Source organism: Tilletiopsis washingtonensis (assembly GCF_003144115.1).
Source record: "Tilletiopsis washingtonensis strain MCA 4186 unplaced genomic scaffold FA09scaffold_12, whole genome shotgun sequence".
NCBI lineage: Eukaryota > Fungi > Basidiomycota > Exobasidiomycetes > Entylomatales > Tilletiopsis > Tilletiopsis washingtonensis.
The window spans coordinates 597,942-622,879 of NW_020312009.1; the positions used below are offsets into that span (position 1 = coordinate 597,942).

A 24,938-nucleotide genomic window follows, 5' to 3' on the forward strand; every position below is an offset into this window, starting at 1 on the left:
TGTATCACGTGTGACGCCCACGTCGAAAGCACACTTGCTCCCACGCTCGCACTTGCCGTCACTGTGACGTGGGTGTTGAAGCGACGCGACGCGTGTCGCGCCAAAGTGCGCGCTCGAGCGCAGCAGCGGGCGCTGGTGTTGGGCTTCGCTCCTCTCCACCACACCACATCCCATCGCTCGTCCCGGCTCCCACCCTCGTCACTCAGAACCGCACCGTCACTCGTTCCTTCACATACCCGCCGCCATGGCACCGCCCACGCCGGCAAAGGCCGGCAAGCAGACGACGCTGTTCAGCATGTGGAAGGCGAAGCCGGCGCCCGGCCCTGCGCCCGCTGCGCCGCGCGTGTCGGCATCCGCTCCTGCGACTGCTGCCGCCGCTCCCGCCGCCTCGTCGTCCAGCAAGTCGCCGCCCACCGACAAGGGCGCCATGAGACCGCCGCCGGCCCAGACGCCCCTGCGCAAGTCCCGCCCCGCGACAGTCGCCGCGCCGCCGGCCGACACGCAGACGCCTCCTCCCACCGTACGTCGCCCGGGCCAGGCTGCGGCGTCTCGCGGTGCCAAGCGCGTCCTGGTCGCAAGCGATGATGAGGAGCAAGACGCGGACCAGGAGGATGAGGCCGAGACGCGTGCCAGTGCATCGCGGCCCACGGCGAAGAAGGCGGCCAAGGTGGTGCGCCCGGCGGCTGTCTCTGCATCCGCGAGCGGCGAGCCGACGCCGCCGGCGAGCTCGCCGCTGGTGCCAGATGCTGCTCAAGACTCCGAGTCAAGTGCGAGCCGGCAGCCAACTGCCGCTGCTTCCTCGTCTCGTGCAGCCAGATCAGTTCAAGCTTCGGATGACGAGGACGAGGCTGTGGTGCCTCTGCGGCGAGTGAGTGATGCGGGGTGTATGCGGCAGGATCTTCCTGCCGCATACACGAGGGCTATCCTGCGGCACAGACCGCATGTATGCGCCTCTTTTCGCTTGCGCTGTCTTGCGACCGCCTGCTGACTGCCATCACCCACAGCGCGCAACTCTGAAGCGTCCCGCGTACTTCGAGTCTGATGCCGAGAGCGCCTCTGCTGCAACGGCCGAGAGCGACTCGGACGACGCATTCGCGCCCGTCTCCGCCAGCAAGGCCAACGGCCGCGGCAAGGCCGGACCCGCCGCGAAGAAGGCGCGCGGCCGAGCCGATGACGACTGGCTGGTCGACGACGACGACAGCGAGAGTGCCGCCTTGACTGACGCCAGTGGTGAGTGGCCTGAGCTTCCTTGGCGTCGCAGCCGCTGATACGTGCATGCAGCGATGGACGTCGACACGGAAGCCGAAGCTGGACCGAGCCGCGCTGCACCCAAGAAGAAGGCTCCTGCGCGCCGCGTGGTCGAGGACACGGACGGCGAAGGCGCCTCGGGCAGCCGTCTTGCAGTGAGTTTTGCTGTCTCCGCGCGCCAGTCGCCCATTCCTGACCTTGGCTCTCAGTCCTTCAAGATGGGCGCTGCGCCCGCTGGCCGCAGCAGCGGCAGCCCGCCGAGCCGCGACGTGCCCGCCAGCAAGCCGCGCACGCAGAGCCTGGCGCACCTCACCAAGGCCGAGCGCCGCGCCGTCGAGGAGCGCCAGAAGAAGACGGCCAACGAGGTCGCGTACAGCTTCCTGCAGGACCTGCGCGACAAGGACGGCAACCGGCCCGGCGAGCCCGAGTACGACCCGCGCACGCTCTACGTGCCCAAGAGCGCCTGGAAGGGCTTCACGCCGTTCGAGGTGCAGTTCTGGGAGATCAAGCAGAAGCACTGGGACACGGTGCTCTTCTTCCAGAAGGGCAAATTCTACGAGCTGTACGAGGAGGACGCGCTCATCGGGCACCGCGAGTTCGACCTCAAGCTGACGGACCGCGTCAAGATGAAGATGGTCGGCGTGCCCGAGTCGTCGTTCGAAATGTTCGCCAACAAGTTCCTCGCGCTCGGCTACAAGGTCGGCCGCGTCGACCAGTGCGAGACGGCGGTGGCCAAGGGCATGCGCGTCGGCGAGAAGACGCGCGGCGGCGGCAGCGAGATCGTGCGCCGCGAGCTGCGCCACGTGCTCACCGGCGGCACCATCGTCGACGCCTCGTGCCTGCCCGACGACATGAGCAGCTACTGCGTCTCGATCAAGGAGATGTTCCTCGGTGCGCTCAACGGCGACGCGGGCTCGGAGACGGCCGCCGCCGTGCCGACCTTTGGCGTGTGCATCCTCGACGCCGCCACGGCCGAGTTCCGCCTGACGCATTTCGACGACGACGCCAGCCGCACGCGCCTCGAGACGCTCCTGCGCAGCCTGCGCATCAAGGAGCTGATGCACGAGAAGGCCGGCCTCTCGCAGCGCACCATGCGCGTGCTGCGCAACACGGTGCCGCTCAGCTGCCAGACGACGATGCTCAAGGCCGGCTCGGAGTTCCTGGACCTGCACGGCGCACGGCGCAAGCTCGACGCGCTCTTTGCGCCGGGCGAGGAGACCACCGAGGCCTCCGTCTTTCCCGCGGCGATCCAGAAGATGCTCGACAAGCCAGCAGCCATGTCGGCGCTGGGCGGCATGCTCTGGTACCTCGAGCAGCTCAACCTCGACGCCGACCTGGTCTCGAGCCGCAACTTCGACGTCTTTGACCCGCTGCGCCAGGACGCGTGCCTGGTGCTCGACGCCCAGTCGCTCACGCACCTCAATGTGCTCTCGAATGAGCAGGGCGACGACGAGGGCACGCTGCACCGTTTGCTGAACCGCTGCATCACGCCGTTCGGCAAGCGTCTCTTCAAGATCTGGCTCGTCGCGCCGCTCGCCGCGCGCGCTCCGCTCGAGGCGCGTCATGACGCCGTGGACGCCTTCCTGACGAACCCGACGTTCGAGGACGAGTTCGACGGCTTTGCACGCAGCCTGCCCGACATCGAGCGTATCATGCCGCGCATCTACGCCGGCAAGTGCAAGCCAGCCGACTTCACGCGCACGCTCAAGGCGCTCACGCGCATCGACCCGGCCGTCGAGCGCCTGCTCGAGCTTGCGCACGACTTCGCCACGCCCGTCGTCGGCGACCTGCTGCGTTCCATTCCTGCCGTGGCCAAGCGCTCCTCTCGTCTGCAGAGCATGTTCACCGTGCAGGAAGATGGCGCCTTCTCGCCGCGCCGCAACGTGCACCAGGACTACGATGCGGCCGACGACGCGATCGCGAAGATCGAGCGTGATCTGGAGAACGAGCTCGCCAAGGCAGCCAAGGCCGTCGGCCTCGAGAAGCGCCAGGTCAAGTGGAAGCACATCGGCACCAAGGAGATCTACCAGGTCGAGGTGCCAATCAAGACGCGCGTGCCCAACGACTGGGCGCTCATGTCGCAGGTGAAGGACTACAAGCGCTACTACTCGCCGGCCGTGCGCGACCTGGTGCAGCAGCTCAAGGAGGCGCGCGAGACGCGCCTCGCCGCGCTCAAGGAGTTCCACGCGCAGCTCTTTGTCGAGTTCTCCGACGACGGCCCGCTCTTCCTGCGCGCAGTCAAGGGCCTGGCAGAGCTCGACTGCCTGCTCAGCCTCGCCAAGGCATCGTACGCCATGGGCGAGCCTACGTGCCGCCCCGAATTTGTGGACTGCGAGACTGCGCTCGTGGACTTCGAGGAGCTGCGCCACCCGTGCATGGCCACGGCCTCGGGTGCCGACTTCATCGCCAACAACGTGGCGCTCGGCGGCGAGCACGACGAGGTCGTCATCCTCACTGGCGGCAACATGGCGGGCAAGTCGACGACGGCCCGCACCACGGCCACCGCGGTCATCCTGGCGCAGATGGGCTGCCGCGTGCCGGCCACGCGTGCGCGCATCTCGCCCGTCGACCGCATCGCGAGCCGCATGGGTGCCAACGACCAGGTGAGTAGCACGAATGGAACTTGCGAGCGCCCCACCTGACGCTTTTGCCTCGTCAGATCTTCCGTAACAACAGCACCTTCATGGTCGAGATGCTGGAGGCGTCCCGCGTGAGTGCAGCAGCAGACAATGCGTCCTCGCCTCACTTCTGACCCGCGTACCCGCAGATCATCCGCGAGTGCACGCCTCGCTCTCTGGTCATCATGGATGAGCTCGGCCGCGGCACCTCGACGTTCGACGGCACCTCGATCGCCTTTGCGGTGCTGCACCACCTCGTGGGCCGCACGCGCTGCCTCTCCTTCTTCCTCACGCACTATACCTCGCTGGCGTTCGACTTTGCCTCGTACCCGCGCGTCAGCAACAAGCACATGCAGGTGCTCGTCGACGATGCCAAGCGCGAGGTCGTGTTCACGTGAGTGGCTCAAAGCACCGACGACTCTGCCTCACCTCTGACGCCGCGCTCCAGCTACCGCCTTGTGCCGGGCATCGCCGAGTCGTCGTACGGCACGCAGGTCGCGGCGCTCGCCGGCGTGCCGCTGTCGATCTGTGACCGCGCGCAGAGCGTGTCTAAGGAGTTCATGCTGGCGAGCAAGGAGCACCAGGCGCAGCGTGCGCAGTCGCGCGTGCCCATGTCGACGCTGGCAGACTTTGCGCACCTCTTCAAGTGTGCAAGCGCCAAGCGTGGCCCGCAGCCGGGCGCCGGAGATGAGGAGGCCGAGGCCGCCGAGGCCGCACGCACGGCCAAGATCGTCAGCCAGCTCGAGGTGATCAAGGCACAGATCGGCACGCTGGGCCTGCAGACGGAGCACGACGCCTCGATGAGCAACCCCATCTTGGTCCCCGCACAAGCCTGTACGTAGCCACAAGCCTGAGCCCACCCGGCCACGGCCTGCGCAATGCATTCTCTGATGCAGCGAGCAGGCTGAGCGGGCGAGGGACGCGTGAGAGGCAGAGAGCTGACACAGTCCCGGCCCTTCTTCACAGCGCAGACACCACAGACTAAGCGGCCCGCAGCACGGCAGGCCAGCTACGGCGGACAGGCGGCCAAACGGCAGCGCATCGTCTCCTCGCCGGCTTCAGCAGGCAGCACCACGCCCGGCGGTCGGCGTAGCCCGCGCAGACACGGCATCTCGAGCAGCGATGTGCCCAGCAGCCCCTCGCGCGCCAGCGCTCGTCTCGAGATCAGCTCGCCAGCGACGTCAGTTGACAGCGCGGCGCGAGACTCGCCGCCGCCCTCGCCGTCCCTCAAGGGCCGTTCGTCCGCCCTGTCCAGCCGTGCACTGCAGCCTCTGCGGCCCAAGCAGCCGGAGCAGATGGTGCTCGACCTCGGCCAGAGCATCCGCACGACGTGCCGCGAGTGCGAGATGTCGTACGACCGCTCCGACACACAGGATGCGGCGCTGCACGCAAAGCACCACGAGCGCATGACGCGCGGCGTCGAGTGGAGCAACCGCAGCCTCCTCGCCGCCGGCACCGAGGTCGCCACCAAGACGCTGCGCGCGCCGCTGGTCAAGCGCCTGCGCGGCAAGACGGCCGAGGTGCTGGGCGACGACGAGGTGCACATCCTCTCGTACTCGCTCGGAGGCACCGATGCGATGGTTGCGCGCAAGCTGGCCGAGGTGGCTCGCAACATCGACGACGCCCTCGGCGCTGCGCCGCTCGACGAGGTCACGCAGCGCTCGTGCAAGGTGCTGGTGGCCGTCAGCTCGACGCGCGGCGGCCGCGTGCTGGCAGCTGCCGTCGTGGGGCGCACCAAGGCCGGTGCCGCGCGCCGGGTGCTGTCTGCGAGCGAGCGCGACGAGGATGCCTCTGCCAGCACCACACGTCTCGACGACGGCGGCGACGCCATCTTCGTCTCTGCGCCGCTGTCCGCCGAGCAGACGCCGCCGCTCGCAGTGCACCGCATCCACGTGCTGCCTATCGCTCGGCGTGCGGGCCTCGGCATCGCCCTGCTCGACGCTGCGCTGAGCACCGCCGTCTACGGCCTGTCTGCTGCGGCTCTGGAGCAGCAGTATGGCCACCGCGCCTGCGCCACGGCCTTCAGCCAGCCGACGGAGGCTGGCCGGCGTCTCGCTGAGGCCTGGATTGCCAAAGGCGCATCCTTGGACGCCGCCAAGCCCCGCCTGCTCGTCTTTGGCGACTGAGGGCGCCTTCTCCCATCCATTCCTGCACCATGTACCACCATCTCTGGACTCTTATGACAACACAATGCATACTCACCGACACACGCAGAGCATCTCGTCTTGGAGTATCTGTGAGGCATAACCATTGCAACCGGAGCACATAACGATACCACGAGCCGTCTATTCGTCGTCGTAGGAGAACTTGAACGAGCTGTGCATGCGCAGCGTTAGCCTCCGTCTCAGGCGTGAGAGACACAGCACTCACTTGCTGCCGAGCGCAATCTCGCCGCCCGAGTAGTTGCCGCGCTTCTTCTTGTTCTTGGCCTTTGTGAAGCCCTTGCCGCGCGTGGGCAGCAGGTCCGCCGACGCCTTGGCGCCATAGCCGGACTGGCCGGCCTGTGAATGTGTCAGCTTACAGAAGACGGCCGCCGCTAAGTTGATGAAGAGATGAGACGAGGCATACTCACTGCGGCCTCGTAGCTCATGTCCTTCATGCCCTCGTGCGCGTACTCGACGGCATCGCTCTTGACGCGCTGAAACGGCGTGCCGGTGCTGCGTCGGCCCTTTGCGCCTGCGGCGCCGCTGCCGCTCGGCGTGCTGAAGGGCGCCGGCGACGCAGAGGCGGATGCCGGGACTGGCCGCGGAGTGGGAGCCGGTGGCGCGGGCGTGGAGGGCGCGGTGGCCATGACGGCATCACCATCCGAATCGGACGAGTCGGAAGAAGAGGAAGAAGAGGACGAGCTGCTAGAGCTGGACGACGAGCTGCTGCTGCTAGAGCTGGAGCTAGAGCTGGAGCTGGAAGAGCTGGACGAGCTTGAGGAGCTCGAAGAGCTGTCCGACTCGTCTCCGGAGTCTGAGTCGGAGTCGCTCGAGCTGCTCGAGCTGCTCGAGCTGCTGCTACTGCTGCTACTCGAGGAGCTGCTGCTGCTGTCGCTATCGCTGCTGCTGCCCTCGTCATCGGCCGCACGCTTGCGCTTTGCGGCAGTGGCTGCGGCAGGTGCGGCGGCCGGCGTCGGGGTCTGCAGTGCCACGCTGACGGCCACAGTGCTGGCGCCGGCGCTCGAGGCCTCGTCCTCGCTCTCGCTCTCCGAGTCGGAGCTGTCAGACTCGGACGAAGAGGACGACGACGACGACGATGACGACGAAGAGGATGAAGACGAAGAGGAGGATGAGGACGAAGAGGAGCTGCGCGCCGTCGACGACGCTGGCGCTGCTGGCGCAGCAGTGACAGCAGCGGCAGAAGCGGCGGGCGCGGCGTCCGACTCGTCGCCCGAGCTCTCGTCGTCGCTCTCGCTGCCGCTGTCGCTGTCGCTCGAGCTGTCATCACTGCTCGCCTGCGCGGCAGCGGCCTGCTCGCCGCCGAACGTGGCGAGCATGCGCTGGCTGGTGGAGCGGCGCAGCGCGGCGGGCAGCGGCTGCACCTGCTGCTCGGCCACCAGCGCGGCGGCCGTCTGCGGCGCCACCTCGGCGAGGTAGGCGTGGATGGCCTGCAGCGTCGGCTCTGCAGGAGTGGTCAGCCTGGGTAGAGATACGCGCAGTCGCGACTACGCACTAGAGGGAGAGGCCATCGTGGCTCGCTGTGCGTGGAGGATGGGTGAGGAGAAGGAAGGAAGAGGCTCGTGTGAGGCAAGCGCAAGGCTTGCCGCGCCAGAATTTCGCTGCCCCTCTCCCGGCCGAGAGGCGGCGCTTGCGACTGTTCCCACGCGCCGGGACCAGCATGAGGGCTGCTCTCCGCACATCCTGCTTCTCGCCGCTGCTTCCTTCCGCTCCGCATCAGCCACCCGACTCCAGCCGGTGCGACCCGCCTCGCCCGCCGCGCCCTCCGCGCCACACCCTTCTGCGCCATGCGCGTCGCCATCGAGGGCTGCTCGCACGGCGAGCTGGACGCCATCTACGCCAGCATCGCCGCGCTCGATGCGCGCGCCTCGCAGCCGGCAGCGGCTGGCGCCTCGGGCTCTTCTTCCACGGCGGCGGCGGCGCCGGTCACTCGCACGCAGCTGCTGCTGCTCTGCGGCGACGTGCAGGCAGCGCGCAATGCGGCGGATCTCTCGTGCATCGCCATGCCCGACAAGTACCTGCAGCTCGGCGACTTTGCGCACTACTACAGCGGCGTCAAGGTCGCGCCCATCCTCACGCTCGTCATCGGCGGCAACCACGAGGCGAGCAACTACATGCACGAGCTGTGAGTGGCAGTAGCACGGAGTGCGCGGCTCGGTGGGTCGAGCATGGGACATGCTGGTGCGGAGACCCCCGCCAGCCCGCATTCACCTGCCTGGGCATCTGCGTGTGCTGACCGCTCCCTGCCAGCTACCACGGCGGCTGGCTTGCGCCCAACATCTACTACCTCGGCGCCGCAGGCTGTGTGGAAGTAGGTGGCCTGCGCATCGCCGGCATTTCGGGCATCTACAAGTCGCACGACTTTACGCGCGGCCGCTACGAGACGCTGCCGTACGACCGCAGCGCCGTGCGCAGCATCTATCACACGCGCGTGTATGACTCGTGGCGCCTCTCGCTGGTGAGTGCGCATGCTGAGAGCGGCGCTGTGGCGTCACGTTGACACGTCTTGAGCAGCTTGCGGATGCGCAGAGTCGACCGCACGTCGTGATGAGCCACGACTGGCCGAACACAATCGAGCAGCACGGCGACACGCAGGCGTTGATCCGTCGCAAGCCCTTCTTCAAGGACGAGGTGTGTATGCACTCGAACGGGCTCTTCAGCCAGCGCTGACATACCGCCTGCAGATCAACACCTCGACGCTGGGCTCGCCGCCATTGTGGGAGCTCCTGCGTGGTCTGGCGCCCGATTACTGGTTTTCGGCGCATCTGCATGTCCGCTTCGCCGCGCTGTACAAGCACGACGGCAGCGTCACGACTGTGGCGTCTGCACAGGGCAAGCAGTCTGGCGGGCCTAGCAACAACGCTGCGGCCTCGTCGTCTGCGCTTCCGCCTGCTGAGGAGGCGGCAGCGCCTCGTGCGCGCACTTGGGGCGGCGTGCCGGTCGTGCTGGATGCTGGCGCGCATGACGCCGAGGGCGTCCCGGACGAGAGCGTCGAGGCCGAAGCGAACCCGGACGAGATCGAGATTGAGATGTCGCCGAGTCCTCAGCCGGAGGCCGCGCTGGCACCAGATGCTGCCGTGGAAGCTGCCTCCGCAGTGAAGGACGACATGGACGAGGATCCGCCGCACGCAGTTGCGTCGGGCAGCGACGCGGCGATGCCTCTTGATGCTACGCGCCAGGACGGCGAGACGCGCTTCTTGGCGCTGAGCAAGTGCATGGTGGGCCAGGACTTCCTGCAGGTGAGATAGAGCGCTGGCTTTGTGCGCTGCGCCAGGCTGACGTTGCCGTTCCGCGCCAGATTCTGGACATCCCGGCGCCATTCGACAACGATGACTCGTACGCTTTGCCACTGCCGCCTGCCCCTGTCGCTGCTGCTGGCGAGCCACTGGCAGAGGGCATGGAGCCCGCAGCCGAGGCGGCCGTTGATGGCGCGGGCCCAAGCAATCCGGCTCCTTCGCCACCGCGGCTCCCGACGTTCCGCCACGTCGCACACTGGCTCGCCGTCACGCGCGCCACGCACTCGTACCTCAGCCTGACGCGCCATCAGCCGGCCATGCCGGCCGCGGGCAGCGCGCAGATGCGGGAGATGGTGCAGGCCGAGGAGACGTGGGTGCAGCAGAACCTCTCATCACGCGTGCGTGGCGAAGGCGAGGTCCCGCCGGGCGCCGACGTGCATCCGCTCGCGATCGCGGGCGTGCAAGCCTTCGTGCACACCGCGCCGCCAGTCACTGTTCCGGAGGGCTCAGCGCCCGGACCACGTGAGTGCAGACCATTGTGCTGATGTTGAGCATGTCTGACAAGCGTGTGCGTCCACAGCGCCATACTACACCAACCCGCAGACCGAGGCGCTCTGCGCATGGCTGCAGATTCCCAACCGCATCAACGCGCCGCCGCCTATGCCAGGCGCGCCGAGCAGCGCCTCTGCGCCCGGACTGAAGCGCGGTCCTCCGTCCGGCTCCTTCCCGGGCGTTGCAGGGCTGCCGCAGAAGCCGGCGCCAGCGAGCGAAGAGGAGGAGATCAGACGCATCCAGATGGCGGCCAAGGAGGCCATGAGCCGCAAGCGCAGCAAGACGGAGGACGGCAACGCTGCGCTGTCGGCGACAGAGGAGCGCCCGCCAGTCATGACGCTCGATGAAGATGATGGCATCGATGCTCGCTGGAAAGAAGGCTCGGGATAAGCGCTCGGCCTCCTTGACTTATCTCTTGGCGCGACCCTGCGCGCTGCGAGTCTGCTGTAACCCTCCTGTAACGCAATGTCTCCCTCTAATGATCATCAGCCGCTTCGCTATTCTCTCCTGAGTAGGTGCGCTCTGGCCTCTGCAACATCACGGCTCGCACACGCAGTGATGTGCTCTTGGGTAACGATTGCAGCCGGTGCAGAGGAGTTGGAAGCGCGGGAAGACAGGAAGAGTCGGATGGGTGGCGCTGGCACACAAGGACATGCGACGTGAGAAGATCGACGTCTGCGCGCGAGGCGTCTTGGGTTCTCAGAGCTGGCGGCGAAAGTCTGCAATCAGCGATCACGTAGCGGCGTCTGCAAGACAGAGCACTCACTAATGAGTCCATCCGGCTCAGCACGTGCAAGACGGCCGCAATCGTCTCGAACTGTGCCTCTCCGGCATCACCACGCACCAGCTCGGCGCGCACGGCCTTTGCCAGCTCGGCCGTCGAGACGCCGGCGCCCTGCGCCTCGGTCGACATGCTTCCCTCGCCGATGCCCGGCTTGCGCGCGCCTCCCGCTGGGCCAGCAACGTTCGAGCCAATCGCCGCACCCGAGCGCGGCGCCATCGGCCACTGTGCAAAGTCGGCCAGCAGGTCGTCTGCCTTTTGGAAGGCCGCCTCGCGCGCGTCGTACGCCAGGTGCGTGAGGGCATTTTCGAGCACGTTGGCGGAGAAGGCACAGCAGAGCAGCGCCAGGCTGCGCGTCGCCGGCGCCGAGACGGCCTTGCCCTCGTCGCGATACAGCGAGCCGGGCGACGGCAGTGTGCCGCTGCGCGACGTCAGCAGCGTCAAGACGCGCCGCAGCACCGCATCCTTGGCGCCCGAGTCGGCCACCGGATGTGTGGCCATGTCGAAGAGGAGGAAGTTGCGCTTCTCGGTGCGCAGCACGCCCTTGTCCACCAGTCCCTTTGCCAATCGCTCCCGCACTTGCTTGAGCTGGAAGCCGATCTTCGTCACGTTCCATGTCTCGCCTGCGGGAGGGTCAGCAGCTGGGTGCGAGACGGTGGCTCGAAGCGATGTGGTCACGCGACGTCTGGCACATAGCTGGCGGCGCGAAGGAAAACACAGCCAAGTTGACCGCGCGATCCGCCGAAAGCCGCTACACTGAGACCTTCCTATTCCAACACTCACCGCTAAGCAGGTCCACCCACTGCGCCGCGCCCATCGGCTCGGCGCCCTTGATGAGCCGCAGCGTCTCGTCGAGCAGCACCTCGCCCGTCATGCGCGAGTCGAGCAGCTCGAGCGGGCGCTCCGACAGCGGGCGCGCACGAGCGGCGCCGTCGCGCGACACGCCGATGCGCCGGCGCAGCGCCAGCTCTATGAGGATGCAGCCGCGCAGCGTGTAGGAGATGTTGTCGTTCCAGAAGGAGAGGTAGCCCTGCGGAACGTGGCGCGTCAGTGAGAGCCTGGAGAGGCCGCGAGCAGGACGACAGCCCGGCACAGCACAACACAGAGCATGCCTGAGCCGCGACACTCTCTGCCGTGCTCCTATGTCCGCCAGCACGCCGCACGCACCTGTCTGTCCTTGAGGCCGAGCAGCAGGCACTCGTCCATGAGCGTGAGGCGCGGGTGGGCACGCGTCTCCTGCGGGTCGTCGAGGTCGCGCGGGTCGTAGGCAATGCGGTGGTCGCCGGTGAGGGCCGCCTTGCCCAGCGCGCCCGAGGCGACGGCGGCGGCGGCCGAGGCCGAGGCGCCGCCGGGCCCCGAGCCGGTGGGCGTCGAGGGCCCGGCGGCGGGCGAGGCGCTGCCATTGGCACCGGCGCCGCCGCGCCGGCGCTGCAGACCCGAGGTGCCGACGGCGGACATGTGCGGCGCGGCGTCGGCACGGAGTGAGAGTGAGGGTGAGCGGCGCGGATGTCGAGGTGACTTGTGAGAGGCTGCCGCGGCTGTTGTGGCTGTTGCGTTGCGTGGCCGGTGCATCGGCGGCGCTCTGCTGCTGCGCTCGCTTCGCGGCCGCGGTGTGCCTTGCTGGCCCCCGCTCCGCAAGGCGCGCTGCTCCCACGCCGCCAAGGCATCGGCGAACGACTCCGCCGAAGCTCGCGCCTGTGCCCAGCTTGTGCGCTTCCGCGGCTGCTGCGCCAGACGCGTCCATTAACGCGCGCCGCCTCGCTCTTCGCGCCCGAGCAGCCAAGCCCGGCATGCAGCTCACTCTGCCGCTGCAGTCCCCACACGACGGCTGGGCCGAATGAATGTGTCGCGAGTCATTGCTGAAGCTTGCAAGCGGGACTGTTGCGATACGCGCGAAGGACGGGCCGCTAGCGCACTTTGTTGCTGCTGACAAGTACGCGTGCGGCGCGCGGCGTGTTGGACTCGCTCGCCGCGCCTCGCGGCCTGCTTGCCGCATCTCCACATCCTCGCCTCGCCTCTCACAGCACCCTCTGCGCCACCGTGCCGCCCTCTGCGCAGCAGCCATGGCTCCGACCGGCAAGGTCAGCCTGACCTCTGCCCGGCCCTCTGAGGCACCTGCCGCTGCTGCTGCTGCCGCCGCCGCCGCCGCCGCCGCCGAGTCGCCACGCAAGGTGACGCCCATCAAGCGGCGGCGCGTCTCGACGCGTCAGCCGCGCCGCTCGGGCGGCAGCGCCACCGACGACGGCGCCGCGGCTTCGGACGGCGCCTCGGACGCCGAAGGCAGTGCAGCACCGGCACTGCGCCAGGCGCGCCGCTCGCCGGCGCAGCCCATCTCGATGCATGCGCCGCCGCTCGAGGAAGGCGGCGCCTCACGCTCGGTGCGCCGCCCGCCGTCCGTCGAGACGTCGGCCGCAGACCTCGACGTCATCAGCGCGCATGCCGCAGCGCACACGTCGCCGCTGCGCTCCGGCCTGCGCAGACGCAACGCTGCCGCTGCGCCGCCGCGCACTCGTCCTACGCTCGTGAGCAGCGCCCTTGGCCGCGCACGAGGCGATGAGCGCAGACGGCGCGAGGCAGAGGCGAATGTCGTCTTCATGGACGCACAGGAGGTGCTGGAGCGGGCGGGCAAGCCCGACGCGAGCAGCAGCCATGGCTCGCCCGCCTCGTCGAGAAGGTCGCCGACCAAGGAGCCCGCCGAGCAGCACGACGAGGGCGGAGATGCGGACGAGTCGAGGCGAAGCACGTCTGTTGCATCCTCTCCGGCAAAGTCTGCACGTGCGTCTGTGCAGGGCAGTGTCTCGCCGCAAAAGAGCGGCACCTCATCATCGAGGCGCTCGGAGCCCAAGATCCTCGCACCCGACTCGTCGCCGCTCAGCTCTCCGGCGTCCTCCTCAAAACGACGCAGAATGACGGCGTCCGGGGCGGATAGCGGAAGCCGCGCTTCATCTGCTGCCTCGCCTAGTCCGCCGCGAGGGATGAGCTCGGGCTCGGATGCAGATGAAGCAGATGCTGCTGAGCGCGCGCTCGGGCTTGCGTCAGCTGCACCAGCTGCGGACGAGGTGGCAGCCAAGATGGACAATGACGCCGGAGAGGCGTTGATGCAGGCTGAGAACGCGGAAGAGCCTAGCAAGGCAGCAGTGGAGGGTGCGCCGCCGGCCGCCGAGCTCGCATCCGCGCCAATGCTCCTTGACGAGACCGCAGCTGCGAGAGAACCTGCGGCACCGGAGCCTACGCCGGCCGCCGTGCCTGCAGAAGCGCAAACCGCGTCCGAAGCGCCGCAGGGCGAGGCGCCCGCAGAGCTCGAAGCTGCCTCGGTGCCGCAAGCAGAGCCAGCAGCAGAGCCGATCCCACCGGCGCACTCGCTTCCAGCACCCGCAGTTCCCGCGGCAGAGAAGCAGATGCAGCCGGTCGAGGACAGCGAGAAGGGCCAGCCGAGCACAACTGCATTGGACATGGAGCGAAACGCGACCGAGCTGGCCGGCGCGGCTATGATGGACGCCGAGCCAAACGTAGCTGCGATGGACGCCGAGGCTGCGATGGTTGTCAAGCCGCGCGCTACTGGGACAGTCGTCGTGGCAAGCGCACTTGCGTCGGACGCCGTGGCGGACGCAGCCGAAGCGGTTGCCGCGTGGGGCGTGGCTGCCACCGACGCTGCATCGATGCTCGCTCCGCCTGCCAGGCCGTCTTCGTCGCCGACCGCCAGGACGGCCACAAGTCGCGTTGCCTCGCCGGACCTCTTGTCCTCTGCAGCTGCTCCGGCCTCCTCTCCAGCGGTCGCGGCGCCTTCGGTGCCGCACACGGCGGCCAGCTCCAGCCAAACGGCATCAGGCTCGGCACTAGCACCGGCTTCGTCCACGGAACCTCCAGCGGCAGCCACTTCCAGTGCTGGGCAGACCGCGCAGTCGCCGCAGCACGCTGAGCTTCTCGACGGCCTCGACAGCCAGGACTTTGACGATCTCATGCTCAGCCCCGAAGCCGCACGGCGGCCAGCGGCGCGCACAGGAGCTGTGCTCGAGTCGCCGGCCGTCGCAGCGCGAGCATTTCAGCGCGCTCGCAGCGGCAAGCAGGCGAAGCAGCCTGGTGCGGCCTATGACTCCGACGACGAGTTTGCGGGCGTGGACAGCGATCTCTTCGCGGAGCTCGCGGACGGCGATCTTGATGCGAGCTTTGCAGGCGCGATGGGCGCTTCAACGTCGACCTTCAGCAACGGCGCCGTGCCTCCTATGATCGGCTTCAAGAGCGGACGCGGCGAAGCGCTAAAGGCGCCGAGTGAAGCGGCCCTAAAGGCTGCACGCTCGCGCTTCTGGGACGTGGCGGATGGCGAGGACGACGTGCCTTCCACGCCTAGCCGAGCCGCAAGTGCTGTGATCGGAGAATTCGCTGCCGGCGCACGTCCAGGCAACGCCGCCGGTGGCCATCTCGAGCGCACGCGGACGCCACTCGGACGGCTGCCTCACGACAATGTCAGCGGCTCGCCGCGCCACAGCCCGAACGAGTCGGTCAATGGCGCAGGCAAGCAGCAGGCAGCTGCTGCTCCGCGGGCATTCGAGACGCCTCTGCGTACGAACACTCTCGTGCGGCCACTGGCGACGCCGCTGCCGCGCGCCTCGCTCAGCTCCGGTGCCACTCCACAGCGATCTGGCTCGCATCTCCTCTCCACGCCGGCATCGACGTCCGCTCGAGTCGCACTCGGCGTCACGCCTCGCGTTGCTGCTGCGCGAAGCGTGGCGCGCCCGAAGTTTGCGACGCCTTTCAAGTCGGCGCCTCGAGCTGCGGCGACTGTGACGCCCAGACACAACACGCCCAGCTCAGCAGCGTTCAGCTCGCCGCTGAAGACGGCCGCTGGTCCGTCGCACGTTGGTCTGGCCTCCGGCCGCAAACGCATGCCTGCTGCCGATGTCTTCAAGGTTCCAGCTGCCAGTGCACGCGCGCCGCACTCGGTTGTGGGCAGCGAGCAGAGCGGACGGCTGCGCAAGCCGACCGTCTCTGGAGGCCCAGCGGTGTTCGATCTCTCGACGCCTCGCAGCGAGCGCAAGGGCATGCGTGCCTACGGCCTGCACCCTGAGAGCGTCTCGGCTGCAGCGGTCAAGGCAGAGTTCGACGAGATTCCCGTCATTCTCGACACGCCCATGCGCAGTCTCGAGTTCGAGTTCGACACGCCCGCCGGCGACGCCTTTGGGCCGCAGCAGGCGCTCGAGTTCCTTCACAGCAAGGGCGCAGTGCACGTCGACGCTCGCTGGATCCGCAATCACTGGCTCTTGATCTTGTGGAAGATCGCGGCTTTGACGCGCTTGCTGCCCGACGAGCATGCGTGGCGCTTCAGCAGCGAGGAGGTGTGCAAGCAGCTGCTCTACCGGTGAGCCGACCTGACCTGACCCGCCGCCGCGCTTCACGATGCTGACGGTCGCTCCTGGTCAGCTACGAGCGTGAGGTGAATCTCGCACAGCGCTCGGCGATCAAGCGGATCCAGGAGCACGACTCGTCGCCCAGCCAGTCGATGGTGCTCTGCGTCATGGCGATTCCTACGGCGCTAGAGGAGGACGAGACGCCATTCGTGGAGCTCACGGACGGCTGGTACCGCATCCGCGCCACGATCGACAAGGCGCTGCACCGTGCCGTGCAGCGTGGGCGCGTCAAGGTCGGCTCGAAGCTTGCCATCTCGGGGGCTCGCGTGAGTCAATCGCAAGCGCGCTTCGCTGCGCACGCTGACCTCTCGCAGCTCAATGGGTCGTCAGAGCCTGCTGAGGTGCTGCAAGCTCTGGACCTCTCGGCGCTGTGTCTCGAGAGCAACGCTGTCAAGCTGGCGCGCTGGGACGCGCGTCTTGGCTTTGCGCCTCGGCCGTTCGTCGCCACGCTCCGCAGTCTCACGCCCGACGGCGGCCTCGTGCCGTGCATGGACATCGTCCTTACTCGCGTCTATCCGCTCGCCTTTGTCGACGAGCGCGAGCGCGGCGGCGGCGAGGACATGAGCAATGCGCGGGGCGAGGCGCAAGAGGCCGAAGAGGAGGAGAAGTGGCATGCGCAGCAGGGCGACGTGCGGGCGCGCATCGAGGCCAAGTACGAGCAGTCGGAGCGCACGCTGGAGCAGCTCAGCGGCATGCTGTACCACCTCGCGAGCGGCATGGATGCCGGCGCGTCCCAGAGCTACGGTGAGCAGGTCAACGCGGACAGGTGTGAGCGCTCCTGACATCCGTTACGCCTGCAGCCACAGCGAGCCAGTGCGAAGACTACCTGGACTCGCTTCTCGTCTCGTCCGACCCGCAGCGCGATGCTTCCCGCATCCCGCCAAGCAGCCTGCCCGCCGTTGCGCAGCTCGCCGCTCAGCGCAGCCAGCGTTCGCGTGAGGAGATGCGCGGGCAGATGGAAGCTGAGCTCGCCGCCGCGTGCGCTCCGCGTCGCTCGCGCGACTTTCGCGTCGTCCGCTTCGAAGACGCAGGTACGGGGCCTGGAGGCGCTTGGCAGGGCCGACGACCCAGGGGCCAGCGCAGCGTACAGCTCACGGTCTGGGACGTCAGCAAGCTGGGCGAGCAGGGCCTGCAGGAGGGCAAACGCTACATTGTGAGCAGCACCGTCTGCATAGCCGTTGATCAGAGCTGACACGGCCGCTTCCGGCAGGTGACCAACCTCCGACCCACGCAGCTGCGCAGCTGGCGCAAGCCGGACGACGCCGCGGACATCTTCCTCTCCACGCGCCGCGACACGAGCTGGCGCCTCGTCGAGTGACCCGTCTCATCTACACATCATTCTTCCCTTGACCCGCGCATGACCACATCAGACCCTGTAACAGCACACCACACATGACCGAGCTTCGTTGACACGTCTCTATCGCATTGCGTGCGTGTCTGAGGCAGCCGGTGCGGAGCGGTCTAGGGGCACGGCGCGGGAGCAGACGGCATGGCGTGAGAGCAGACGGCATGGCGTGGGAGCGCGGCGGCTCAGAGGTCGCGGTGCGCCTGGCGCTTGGCAGCGGCGTGCGAGCGCTCCTCCATCGCGGCCCGACGCTCAGAGCCAAACACAAAATCGTTCTCCGCATGCGAAAGGCCCCAAGCACGCTTGGCGGCCGGCGGCTGGTAGGCGGGCAGGATGTGCTTGGTGCCGGCGTGGTAGCGGTCGATGACCGTCGTCTTGTTGGCCGAGCCGGAGCCGGCGACGTGCTGCGTGCCGTTGTTGAGCTTCGTCGTAAGCTCGGCCATCTTGGCGGTGAGACCGAGGTGCTGCGCAGTCCACTGGCCGATCCAGGTGTTCTCGTGGTTGCCGAGCATCGCCTTGGTGTACGAGGCCTGCTTCTTCGGGTTGGCTGCGTGCAGCGGCAAAAGGCGTCAGTCCAGGAGGGCAGAGGAAGGCTGCCAGGCGCCACACTGACCATGGTAAGCGTAAAGGTTGACGTCCACCCCTGAGTGACCCGTCGTGCTCCAGCCAAGGTGCGCACGCCAGTTGACGAGCGAGGCGAGGAAGACCGGCAGCGCATAGCCCGTCTTGTCGTTCTTGGCGATGAGCACTGCGCGGTCGACCTCGTCGTCCTGGACGTCGCTCAGGCCGAGCTGATCGATCTCGCGGACCATCTGCTCGCGCAGCTCCGTGTCCGTGCGGTTCGCCTTCTTGACGTACGCCGCGTACTCGTTGGCGAGGAACTCGGTGGTGTGCTTGGCTCCGAATAAGACGTCCGGCATCCAGCCGTAGAGCGCCTGCAACAAGAGAGACGTGTGAGCAACGGCGGTGCGCGGGGCGGCGGGCGAGTAGGACGGTGAGCGAGTAACGGCGGTGCGTAAGGACGACGGGCAATGGTGAGGCGTGGGAACTTCCGCCCACGGCGCGGCAGGGCCCCTAGCTTCCGCCCCTATCCGCGTTGAGTCGCTTCAAGATCATTGGAAGGCCCCGCCAAGACGTGTACGAGTCACTCACCTCGCTGTCCTCGGGGCGCTGCTCAGCCAACGTCAGTCCACCACATTCATGGTCGCTGGTGCTGATCAACGCGATATCGTCACTTTCGCGCTTGGAGACCCATGCGGTGACGGCCTCGAACATCTTGTTGTACTCCAAGATGTCGTAGATGTGGCCTGCACTGCTGTCAGTGACGCACGAGACGAGGGCGCACACAGGACTGCTCACCGATGGGGTCATTGTTGTGCGCGGCGTGGTCGATGCGGGCGCCCTCGATCATGATGAAGAAGGGCTTGCCGGCCTTCTCGAGGGCGTTGAGCGCGGCGATGGCCATCTCGGTGAGGCTGGGCTCGGCGGTGGCGTTGCGGTCGAGCTCGTAGGCCATGTGGCTGCTGGCAAAGAGGCCAAGCGAGGGCATCTTGACGGCGCTGCCGTTGTTGAAGGCGTCGAACGCGGAGCGGTTGAGCGCGACGGCCCAGCCGGCGGCCTGCGCCTCGCCGATGAGGTCGCGCGAGTCCTTGCGCGACGAGCCCGTCGTCGTGTTGGGCTGGAAGTGGCGCCGGCCGCCGCCCCACATGAGGTCCACGCGGCGGCCGAGCACGGTGCCGCCGAGCTCGTGCACGGCAATCAGGTTCTCGTCGTCGCGGTCGGGCGTGTGGGCGGCGTACGAGGCGGGCGTGGCATGCGTGATGCGGCTCGTGGTGACGAGGCCCGTCGAGTAGCCGAGCTCGTGCGCAGCCTCGAGCACCGTGCCGCACGGCTTCGAGTCGACGTCGACGCCGATGGCGGCATTGAAACTTTTGACTGCGCATGAGTAGGCGGTTGCTGATGCGGCCGAGTCGGTCACGAGGGAGTCGGTGGAGCGCGTGCGGATCGTGCCGACGAGGTGGCGGTCGAGCGGCAGCGTCGTGTTCCACGGCAGGCCGTCGCGGGCGTGGACGAAGCTGCGGGCGAACGTCTCCGACGCCGGGCCGAAGCCGTCGCTGATGAGCTGGATGACGCTCTTCTGGCCGTGGCCGTTCTTGCCGCGGCCGGGCGCCGCCTGCACCGCCGAAGCAGCGGCGGTGAGGATGAGCGAGAGCTGGAGGAGCGAGTTGCTGAGCTGCATCGCGGAGTGTTGAGGTGTTGCTGGGGTGTGGGAGATAGATGCATCCGCGGCGAGCGCTTATAAGCGAACAAGGCTCGGCGACCGGCTGCGAATGTCGCACGACGCCCGGCGCCGGCGATGCCGCCGAGATGTCCGCGCTAGAAGATCCGCCACCGCTCAGGAGCAGCGGCGCGCGATGGAACGTGCAAGGGCCGCTGCTGCGTGCGCTATGCCGCTCCTCTCGGCCGTTCCTGGAGGCACAGTGCCGCCACCGCTGCAGCGCGTGCAGCTCTCGGCCCTCGCGAGGAGGTGGCTGCTCCGCTGCTGCTCCTGGGGTGTGCCTGGGGCGTGAATGGCACCAGGTGGCGGCGGCGGGCAAAGACGAGCACCTGCTGCTGGCCATCTGCCTGCTGCTGCTGCTGCTGCTGGCGCCCGTGCGCCTCGACGCCAGCGGCAGCACCAGTGACGCTCGCTGCCCGATGGCGCCTCAACCTCGCCTCGCGCCGCACGCCGCCGAGGCGCCCGCACGTTCTTGTCGCTCTCGGCGCGCTGCGCTCTCTTTGGCCTCATGCGGCGTCCGGCGTGCGCCATCTTGCTCTCGCACGCGGCGTGTGCAGGCGCAGTGCCGCTGTCGGCCGCGGCGAGTTGGCGAGCCGGCGGCAACGCGGCTGCGGGATCGTCATTGCGAGAGCGCGAGGGGCATGGCCGAGAGCGAAAGAGACAGGCGCGCTGCCCCCTGACACGCGCGCCGTGGCGGAGAGTAGCACTTGAGACTAGCGTGGTCTTGGCAAGATGGGCGCACGTGCACGCAAGTGACGCCTCTTGCGGCAGCAGAGCGCGAAAGAGGCGCTGAAGCGTGCTGCTGCCAGCGAAGCACGCTCCTCGGCCATCTCCGCATCCGCTGCAGGTGCAGGCAGGATGCAGGCCGCGCGCAGGAGAATCGCCGCTGCGCCGAACGGCAATTTGTTATCCCAGCGGCAGCATCAGGTGCAGAGTCCAGGCGCGTGCCTGCCCCCACCCTGTACCCAACCATCCCAGAAGAGCCCTGAGAGCCCCTCTTGCACGGCAGCGGGTCCGTTTCGGTCCGGCGAGAAGGACCAGCGGTCCGAGCCGAAAGACTCGCGGGAACAGCATGCTGCGAGCTCGCAGCTGCACGGACGTTGAAGCATGAACAGCGCTCTGGCATGCCGAGAAGACTCTGTGCCGCCGGCATGCAAGCCTGAGCTCAGCACGCATCCTGCGCAGGACTGCAGCTCGGCAGCTCGGAGTAAGCTGAGCGGAAGCATGAGCGGTGCGCTGTGGACGGCGGACTTGCCGCCCGTGCCGCCGTCCCGACGCTGGGCACACGTGCGACGAACCCGTGGGTAGCCGCGGAGTCTGGGATGGAGGCAGAAGAGGGGACATGTAGGGACTTCAGGCAGCGAGAACAGACCGAATGGCGGCCGGCAATACGCCCGCAAGCGAGTGGGATGGCGCAACACGGATGACCGGCACGCTGTCATGCGCCGGCCAACTCCACGCTCGCTATTCGTACGGACGTCGTCGGCCTCATGCCAGAAAGCAACGCGCCGAGGACAAAGCAGCGTACGGACGCACGGGTGAGGCTGTGCCGAAACGTGCGCCTTGCTTCAATGCACACGACACCAGCACTCGGCGCCTTGGCCCTTCACACTTGCTCGTGCTCTCTCTTCGAAGCCCCATGTCTTTTGTCTTATTGCCCTCAGAAACACAAGCAGCGCGTGCAAGCTTAGTCGTCTGCGCCAGTCGGGTCGCCGAGCTCAAAGATGCCGCGGTGGTAGCGCCGAGCCTCCGCCGATGCAGCCTCGAGCGCGGCGACGATGGCCGGGCGTGCCTTGTAGTAGGCCACCTTGCGGTCCGGCAGTGCGTAGCCCTCGCGCACGAGGTCGACGTTGAGGCACGCCTCGGGGCTCGTCGAGGCGTTGTCCGGGTCGTACAGCTGATGACAAAGCGCAGCATCAGCACCGCCGAAACGCAGCACAGACACGCCCAGTCACTCACCGTGAGGTGCAGCGAGCCGCTGGCTCCCGGCTCGCGCTGGTCGATGTTGGCAATGAGCTTGCGGCCCTCGAGCTCGCGGAAGCGGTCCTGTGCCTCGGCGGCGTACTCGTCGGCGCCGCTGCCCGGCTTGCCCTCGTACAGCGCGACGAAGCTGAGGCGGCAGTCGTGCGCCATGGGTGCCAGGCGCGACTTGCCAAAGCGCGCGTCGAGCGGCCGGAGGTCTGCGTACTGCGAGGGCGTGGGTGTGAGAACACGAGGAGCAAAGAGAAAGCAGCACACGCACTGCAACGTCGTCCCGAGAGCCGTAGTCGATCATCGTGACGGCAGCGCGACGCTGTGCCGGGTGGGCGCGCGTGACAACGGCTCTATACCAGGCGCCATCTCCAGAGAACTTGGCGCTGTGTCGAGAACAGCAGGTCAGCACGTGAAGGTAGCTCGACTAGGCGCGCCACTCACAGCAGCAGGTCACCCGAGCGCGGCGTGAAGCCGGCAGGTGCCGCAGACGGCACGGCGCGGTTGAGCTCGGCCTGCAGCGACTCGAGGCCCTGGATCTTGTCGTCGAGGATCTGCACGGAAAAGGCAAAGGGCACGGTGCCCGAGGCGCCGGCGTCGCCGCGCACGTCGGACACGACGACGTCGACGTACTCGTCGCGCGCTGCCACGGGTGCCGCCGGCGCTCCCCAGCCGTTGGTGCGGCTGCTGGGCCCAGCAGCGGCAGCGGCGGAGGCATCAGCAGAGGCGCCAGCGGCGGCCTCCTTCTCCTCGCTCCAGTCGGCCCACATGCCCTTGCGCGCCTCCTTGGCCGCCTTTTCGGCCGCACACAGCTGCGGGCCGTAGGAGAGATTGTCGGCGCTGTAGCCGTGCACACTTGCCAGGCCCTGCTCCACCAGCGTCACCGCGTAGTTCTCGCTGCGGTTGAGGTAGAGCGCGCCGATGAAGCCGCCCACCTTGTCGACACCCTCGACGGCAATCTCGCAGTCGCGCATCAGTGCGTGCGAGCTCGTGTACTCGAGGCCCTCGCGTCCGAATGGCTCGTCCTTCTCGTTGGCGTTGCGCGCCGTGCGCGGCGCACGGATGCCGGCGAGCACAAAGGTGATGCGAGCGTTCTCACGCGGCACGATGAGCTTGAAGCGCGACGCCGAGGCGACAAAATCGACGACGGCAGCCTGCTTGCCGCCGCGCTTGAGCGCGAGAAGGAACGAGTTGGCCCTGCCGGCGCTCTCGCTGGCATCAACAAGGCGCGGCGCGTCCATCGGCTTGCCGGAGTGCAGCCCGCGCTTCTCGGCCACGGCCGACGCCTCGGCGGCCATGAGCTTGTCGAACTCGGGGCTGCGGTCTTCGTCGTCGCGGCGGTGGCGCGTGACGGTGGCGAGACCCTTCTGGATGAGCAGCTCGCCGACGCTGCTGCCCTTGGTCTCTTTGCTGCCCGTCGTGGTGAGCACGGTAGCGTAGCGGCGCTCCTCGAACTGGCCCTCGGGCTTCTTGACCCAGTCAATGTGCACACGCACACCCTTGCCGATGCAGCGCTTGCGCAGGAACTCGCGCGCCTCGTGCGCGTAGCCCGCCTGCGCCGAGTCCTTGGCCTGCGGCTGCCGGATGGAGCTGAGGTGGATGCGCAGCTCGGGCGAGTCGGCCGGCGACGTCTTGCGCACCTGCAGCGTGTCGCCGCTGATGATGCGCGTCACGACGGCGTCAAAGGTGCGCGCCTCGGGGCTAGCGAGGATGGAGGCGGCGCCCGCGCCGGCGGCGCCGTTGCTGCCAGCATTGGCCGGCTCCCAGTTCTTCCAGATGCCGGCGCGCTTCTCCTTGGCCGCACGCTCGGACTGGCGGTACTTCTCCATGCCGCCCTGCAGCATGCCGGCGTGCCAGTCGACGCAGCGCGCCAGGCCGGCGCCGAGGAGGAACGTAGCAATGTCGCCGACGGGGTGCAGAACGGAGCCGATGAGCATGCTGGGTGCGGTCGGCGCGGGTGTCGGCGCATTGCTGCCGAAGGGCGTGGGCGCCGAGGTGGGTGCGGGCATGGAGAGCAGCGAGACCTTGACGTTGCGCTGCATGAGGCGCGACTCGACAAAGAAGCGTGCCTCCTCGGCGAAAGGCTCCGACGGCTCGTTGGAGCCGGGACCGCCGCCGCCAGAGACGCGCGGGCTCTTGACGCCCGCAAGGCTGAGGTTGATGAGCTGGTGGTGACGCGGGCTGAGGAAGAGACGCAGACGCAGCATCGAGCCGTCGCGGACCTGCTCGACGACGGCCTCGATCTCCTTGCCCTTCCACTCGCTCAGGAACGCCATGCCGTCGGTCGGCATGTTGTACTCGACGCGCAGCAGGTCGTCGGGCCCCCAGAGGCCACGCGCGGCGCTTTGGGACTCGTCCTGCACGCGGCGCTGCACCGCCTTCCAGCCGCCCTCTTCCTCCTCCTCAGGCGTGGCGTTGGCGTTGCGGCGAGAGCCACTGTCGTGGACGCGGGCCCAGCCGGCAGACAGCACCTTGTGCGAGACATTGGTGTCGGGTCCACCAGGCGTCTCCGGCGGCAGAAAGACGTGGGCGAAGACGCGTGGAGCTGCACCGGCGACAGGCACGACGTATCTGCAACAGCGTGTGAGCAGGCATGTGGAGCATGCGCCTGGGCGACACTCACTCTTGGCGATACCGCACCTCGCGGCCGACGAGCAGCGTGCGGAGGAACTCGCGCGAGGCAAATGCTTGTGGCTGTGCAGCGAACAGGCGTCAGCACAGGCATCACGCATGCGCCGTTGGCTGCAGCACCAAGGAGACGCTGCACGACCGCGAGACACGCCGGCGGCATACAGGCCGCCTGGGGTAGTGGACAGGATTGACGAAGGGTACAGAGCTGCCCTCCAGGAGAGCCACACTAGCGAATGCCCACTCCTCTGCGTCTGCTCTGCCACTGTCCAGCCTCGGCGCTGCTGTGTGTCCATTGCCTCGCCGGCGCGCCTGTGCACCGCACCAAGCTGCCTACTCACCTCGTCATCGCGCTCACGGCTGCCCATGCGCGGCGCAGCAATGCCGGCGATGTGCACGATGCTCTCGCTGCCGGGCGTGTTGACGCCCTTTGGGCGCACGATGAGCGTGTCGCCGGAGAGGACACTGCGCACGACGCCGCCCTGCAGCGCGGGCGGAGCGGCGGGAGCGGCTGCGGCGGCGGACATGGCAGAAGCGGGAGTTGGCTGCGAGGCGGTGGCGAGTGAAGCGGAAGCTGTGTGAAGATCGGACGAGCTGATCTTCGGGGTGTGGGGGTGGGAGAGGGAGGCGGACGCGCTGCCGATGCGTGGTGTTGGCCTCGCCGAGAAGAAGCGGGGTCGCGGCCAGGCGCCAGCGCAGTGTCCGGGCAGCTGC

At 67.9% G+C, this 24,938-nt stretch overlaps 7 protein-coding genes across 7 annotated transcripts; 3 read left to right on the plus strand and 4 right to left on the minus strand.

Annotated features, from left to right (window-relative positions):
* Positions 1-166: 166 nt before the first annotated feature.
* On the plus strand, positions 167-6,070 carry FA09DRAFT_308968 (hypothetical protein). Its single transcript, XM_025740591.1, has 8 exons — positions 167-868; positions 1,005-1,230; positions 1,282-1,403; positions 1,458-3,851; positions 3,908-3,958; positions 4,016-4,260; positions 4,315-4,700; positions 4,833-6,070. The coding sequence occupies exons 1-8, from the start codon at positions 245-247 to the stop codon at positions 5,990-5,992; spliced, it is 5,208 nt and encodes a 1,735-aa protein (XP_025598013.1). The 5' UTR covers positions 167-244; the 3' UTR covers positions 5,993-6,070.
* A 27-nt stretch (positions 6,071-6,097) lies between these two features.
* On the minus strand, positions 6,098-7,559 carry FA09DRAFT_330390 (hypothetical protein). The gene is made up of 4 exons (XM_025742580.1): positions 7,524-7,559; positions 6,439-7,472; positions 6,237-6,367; positions 6,098-6,182 (listed from the first exon to the last, which is right to left on the minus strand). The coding sequence occupies exons 1-4, from the start codon at positions 7,537-7,539 to the stop codon at positions 6,152-6,154; spliced, it is 1,212 nt and encodes a 403-aa protein (XP_025598014.1). The 5' UTR covers positions 7,540-7,559; the 3' UTR covers positions 6,098-6,151.
* Positions 7,560-7,731: 172 nt separating this feature from the next.
* FA09DRAFT_319424 (hypothetical protein) lies at positions 7,732-10,324 on the plus strand. The gene is made up of 6 exons (XM_025740941.1): positions 7,732-8,153; positions 8,279-8,486; positions 8,543-8,659; positions 8,713-9,267; positions 9,327-9,786; positions 9,845-10,324. The coding sequence occupies exons 1-6, from the start codon at positions 7,816-7,818 to the stop codon at positions 10,204-10,206; spliced, it is 2,040 nt and encodes a 679-aa protein (XP_025598015.1). The 5' UTR covers positions 7,732-7,815; the 3' UTR covers positions 10,207-10,324.
* Positions 10,085-12,055, minus strand: FA09DRAFT_343502 (GPP34-domain-containing protein; the record flags this gene model as incomplete). Its single annotated transcript, XM_025744604.1, has 4 exons — positions 10,085-10,521; positions 10,583-11,220; positions 11,381-11,627; positions 11,765-12,055. 4 exons carry the CDS (start codon positions 12,053-12,055, stop codon positions 10,516-10,518), a joined length of 1,182 nt encoding a protein of 393 aa, XP_025598016.1. The 3' UTR covers positions 10,085-10,515.
* Positions 12,056-15,726: 3,671 nt separating this feature from the next.
* On the plus strand, positions 15,727-17,416 carry FA09DRAFT_319430 (hypothetical protein; the record flags this gene model as incomplete). Its single annotated transcript, XM_025740942.1, has 5 exons — positions 15,727-15,953; positions 16,016-16,268; positions 16,317-16,746; positions 16,803-17,155; positions 17,213-17,416. The coding sequence occupies 5 exons, from the start codon at positions 15,727-15,729 to the stop codon at positions 17,318-17,320; spliced, it is 1,371 nt and encodes a 456-aa protein (XP_025598017.1). The 3' UTR covers positions 17,321-17,416.
* A 10-nt stretch (positions 17,417-17,426) lies between these two features.
* On the minus strand, positions 17,427-19,859 carry FA09DRAFT_45634 (alkaline phosphatase-like protein). Its single transcript, XM_025745672.1, has 4 exons — positions 18,707-19,859; positions 18,500-18,654; positions 17,961-18,282; positions 17,427-17,894 (listed from the first exon to the last, which is right to left on the minus strand). Exons 1-4 carry the CDS (start codon positions 19,584-19,586, stop codon positions 17,533-17,535), a joined length of 1,719 nt encoding a protein of 572 aa, XP_025598018.1. The 5' UTR covers positions 19,587-19,859; the 3' UTR covers positions 17,427-17,532.
* A 1,383-nt stretch (positions 19,860-21,242) lies between these two features.
* FA09DRAFT_308982 (hypothetical protein) lies at positions 21,243-24,794 on the minus strand. Its single transcript, XM_025740592.1, has 6 exons — positions 24,566-24,794; positions 24,220-24,290; positions 22,041-24,167; positions 21,868-21,982; positions 21,585-21,812; positions 21,243-21,522 (listed from the first exon to the last, which is right to left on the minus strand). The coding sequence occupies exons 1-6, from the start codon at positions 24,749-24,751 to the stop codon at positions 21,313-21,315; spliced, it is 2,937 nt and encodes a 978-aa protein (XP_025598019.1). The 5' UTR covers positions 24,752-24,794; the 3' UTR covers positions 21,243-21,312.
* Positions 24,795-24,938: the final 144 nt, after the last annotated feature.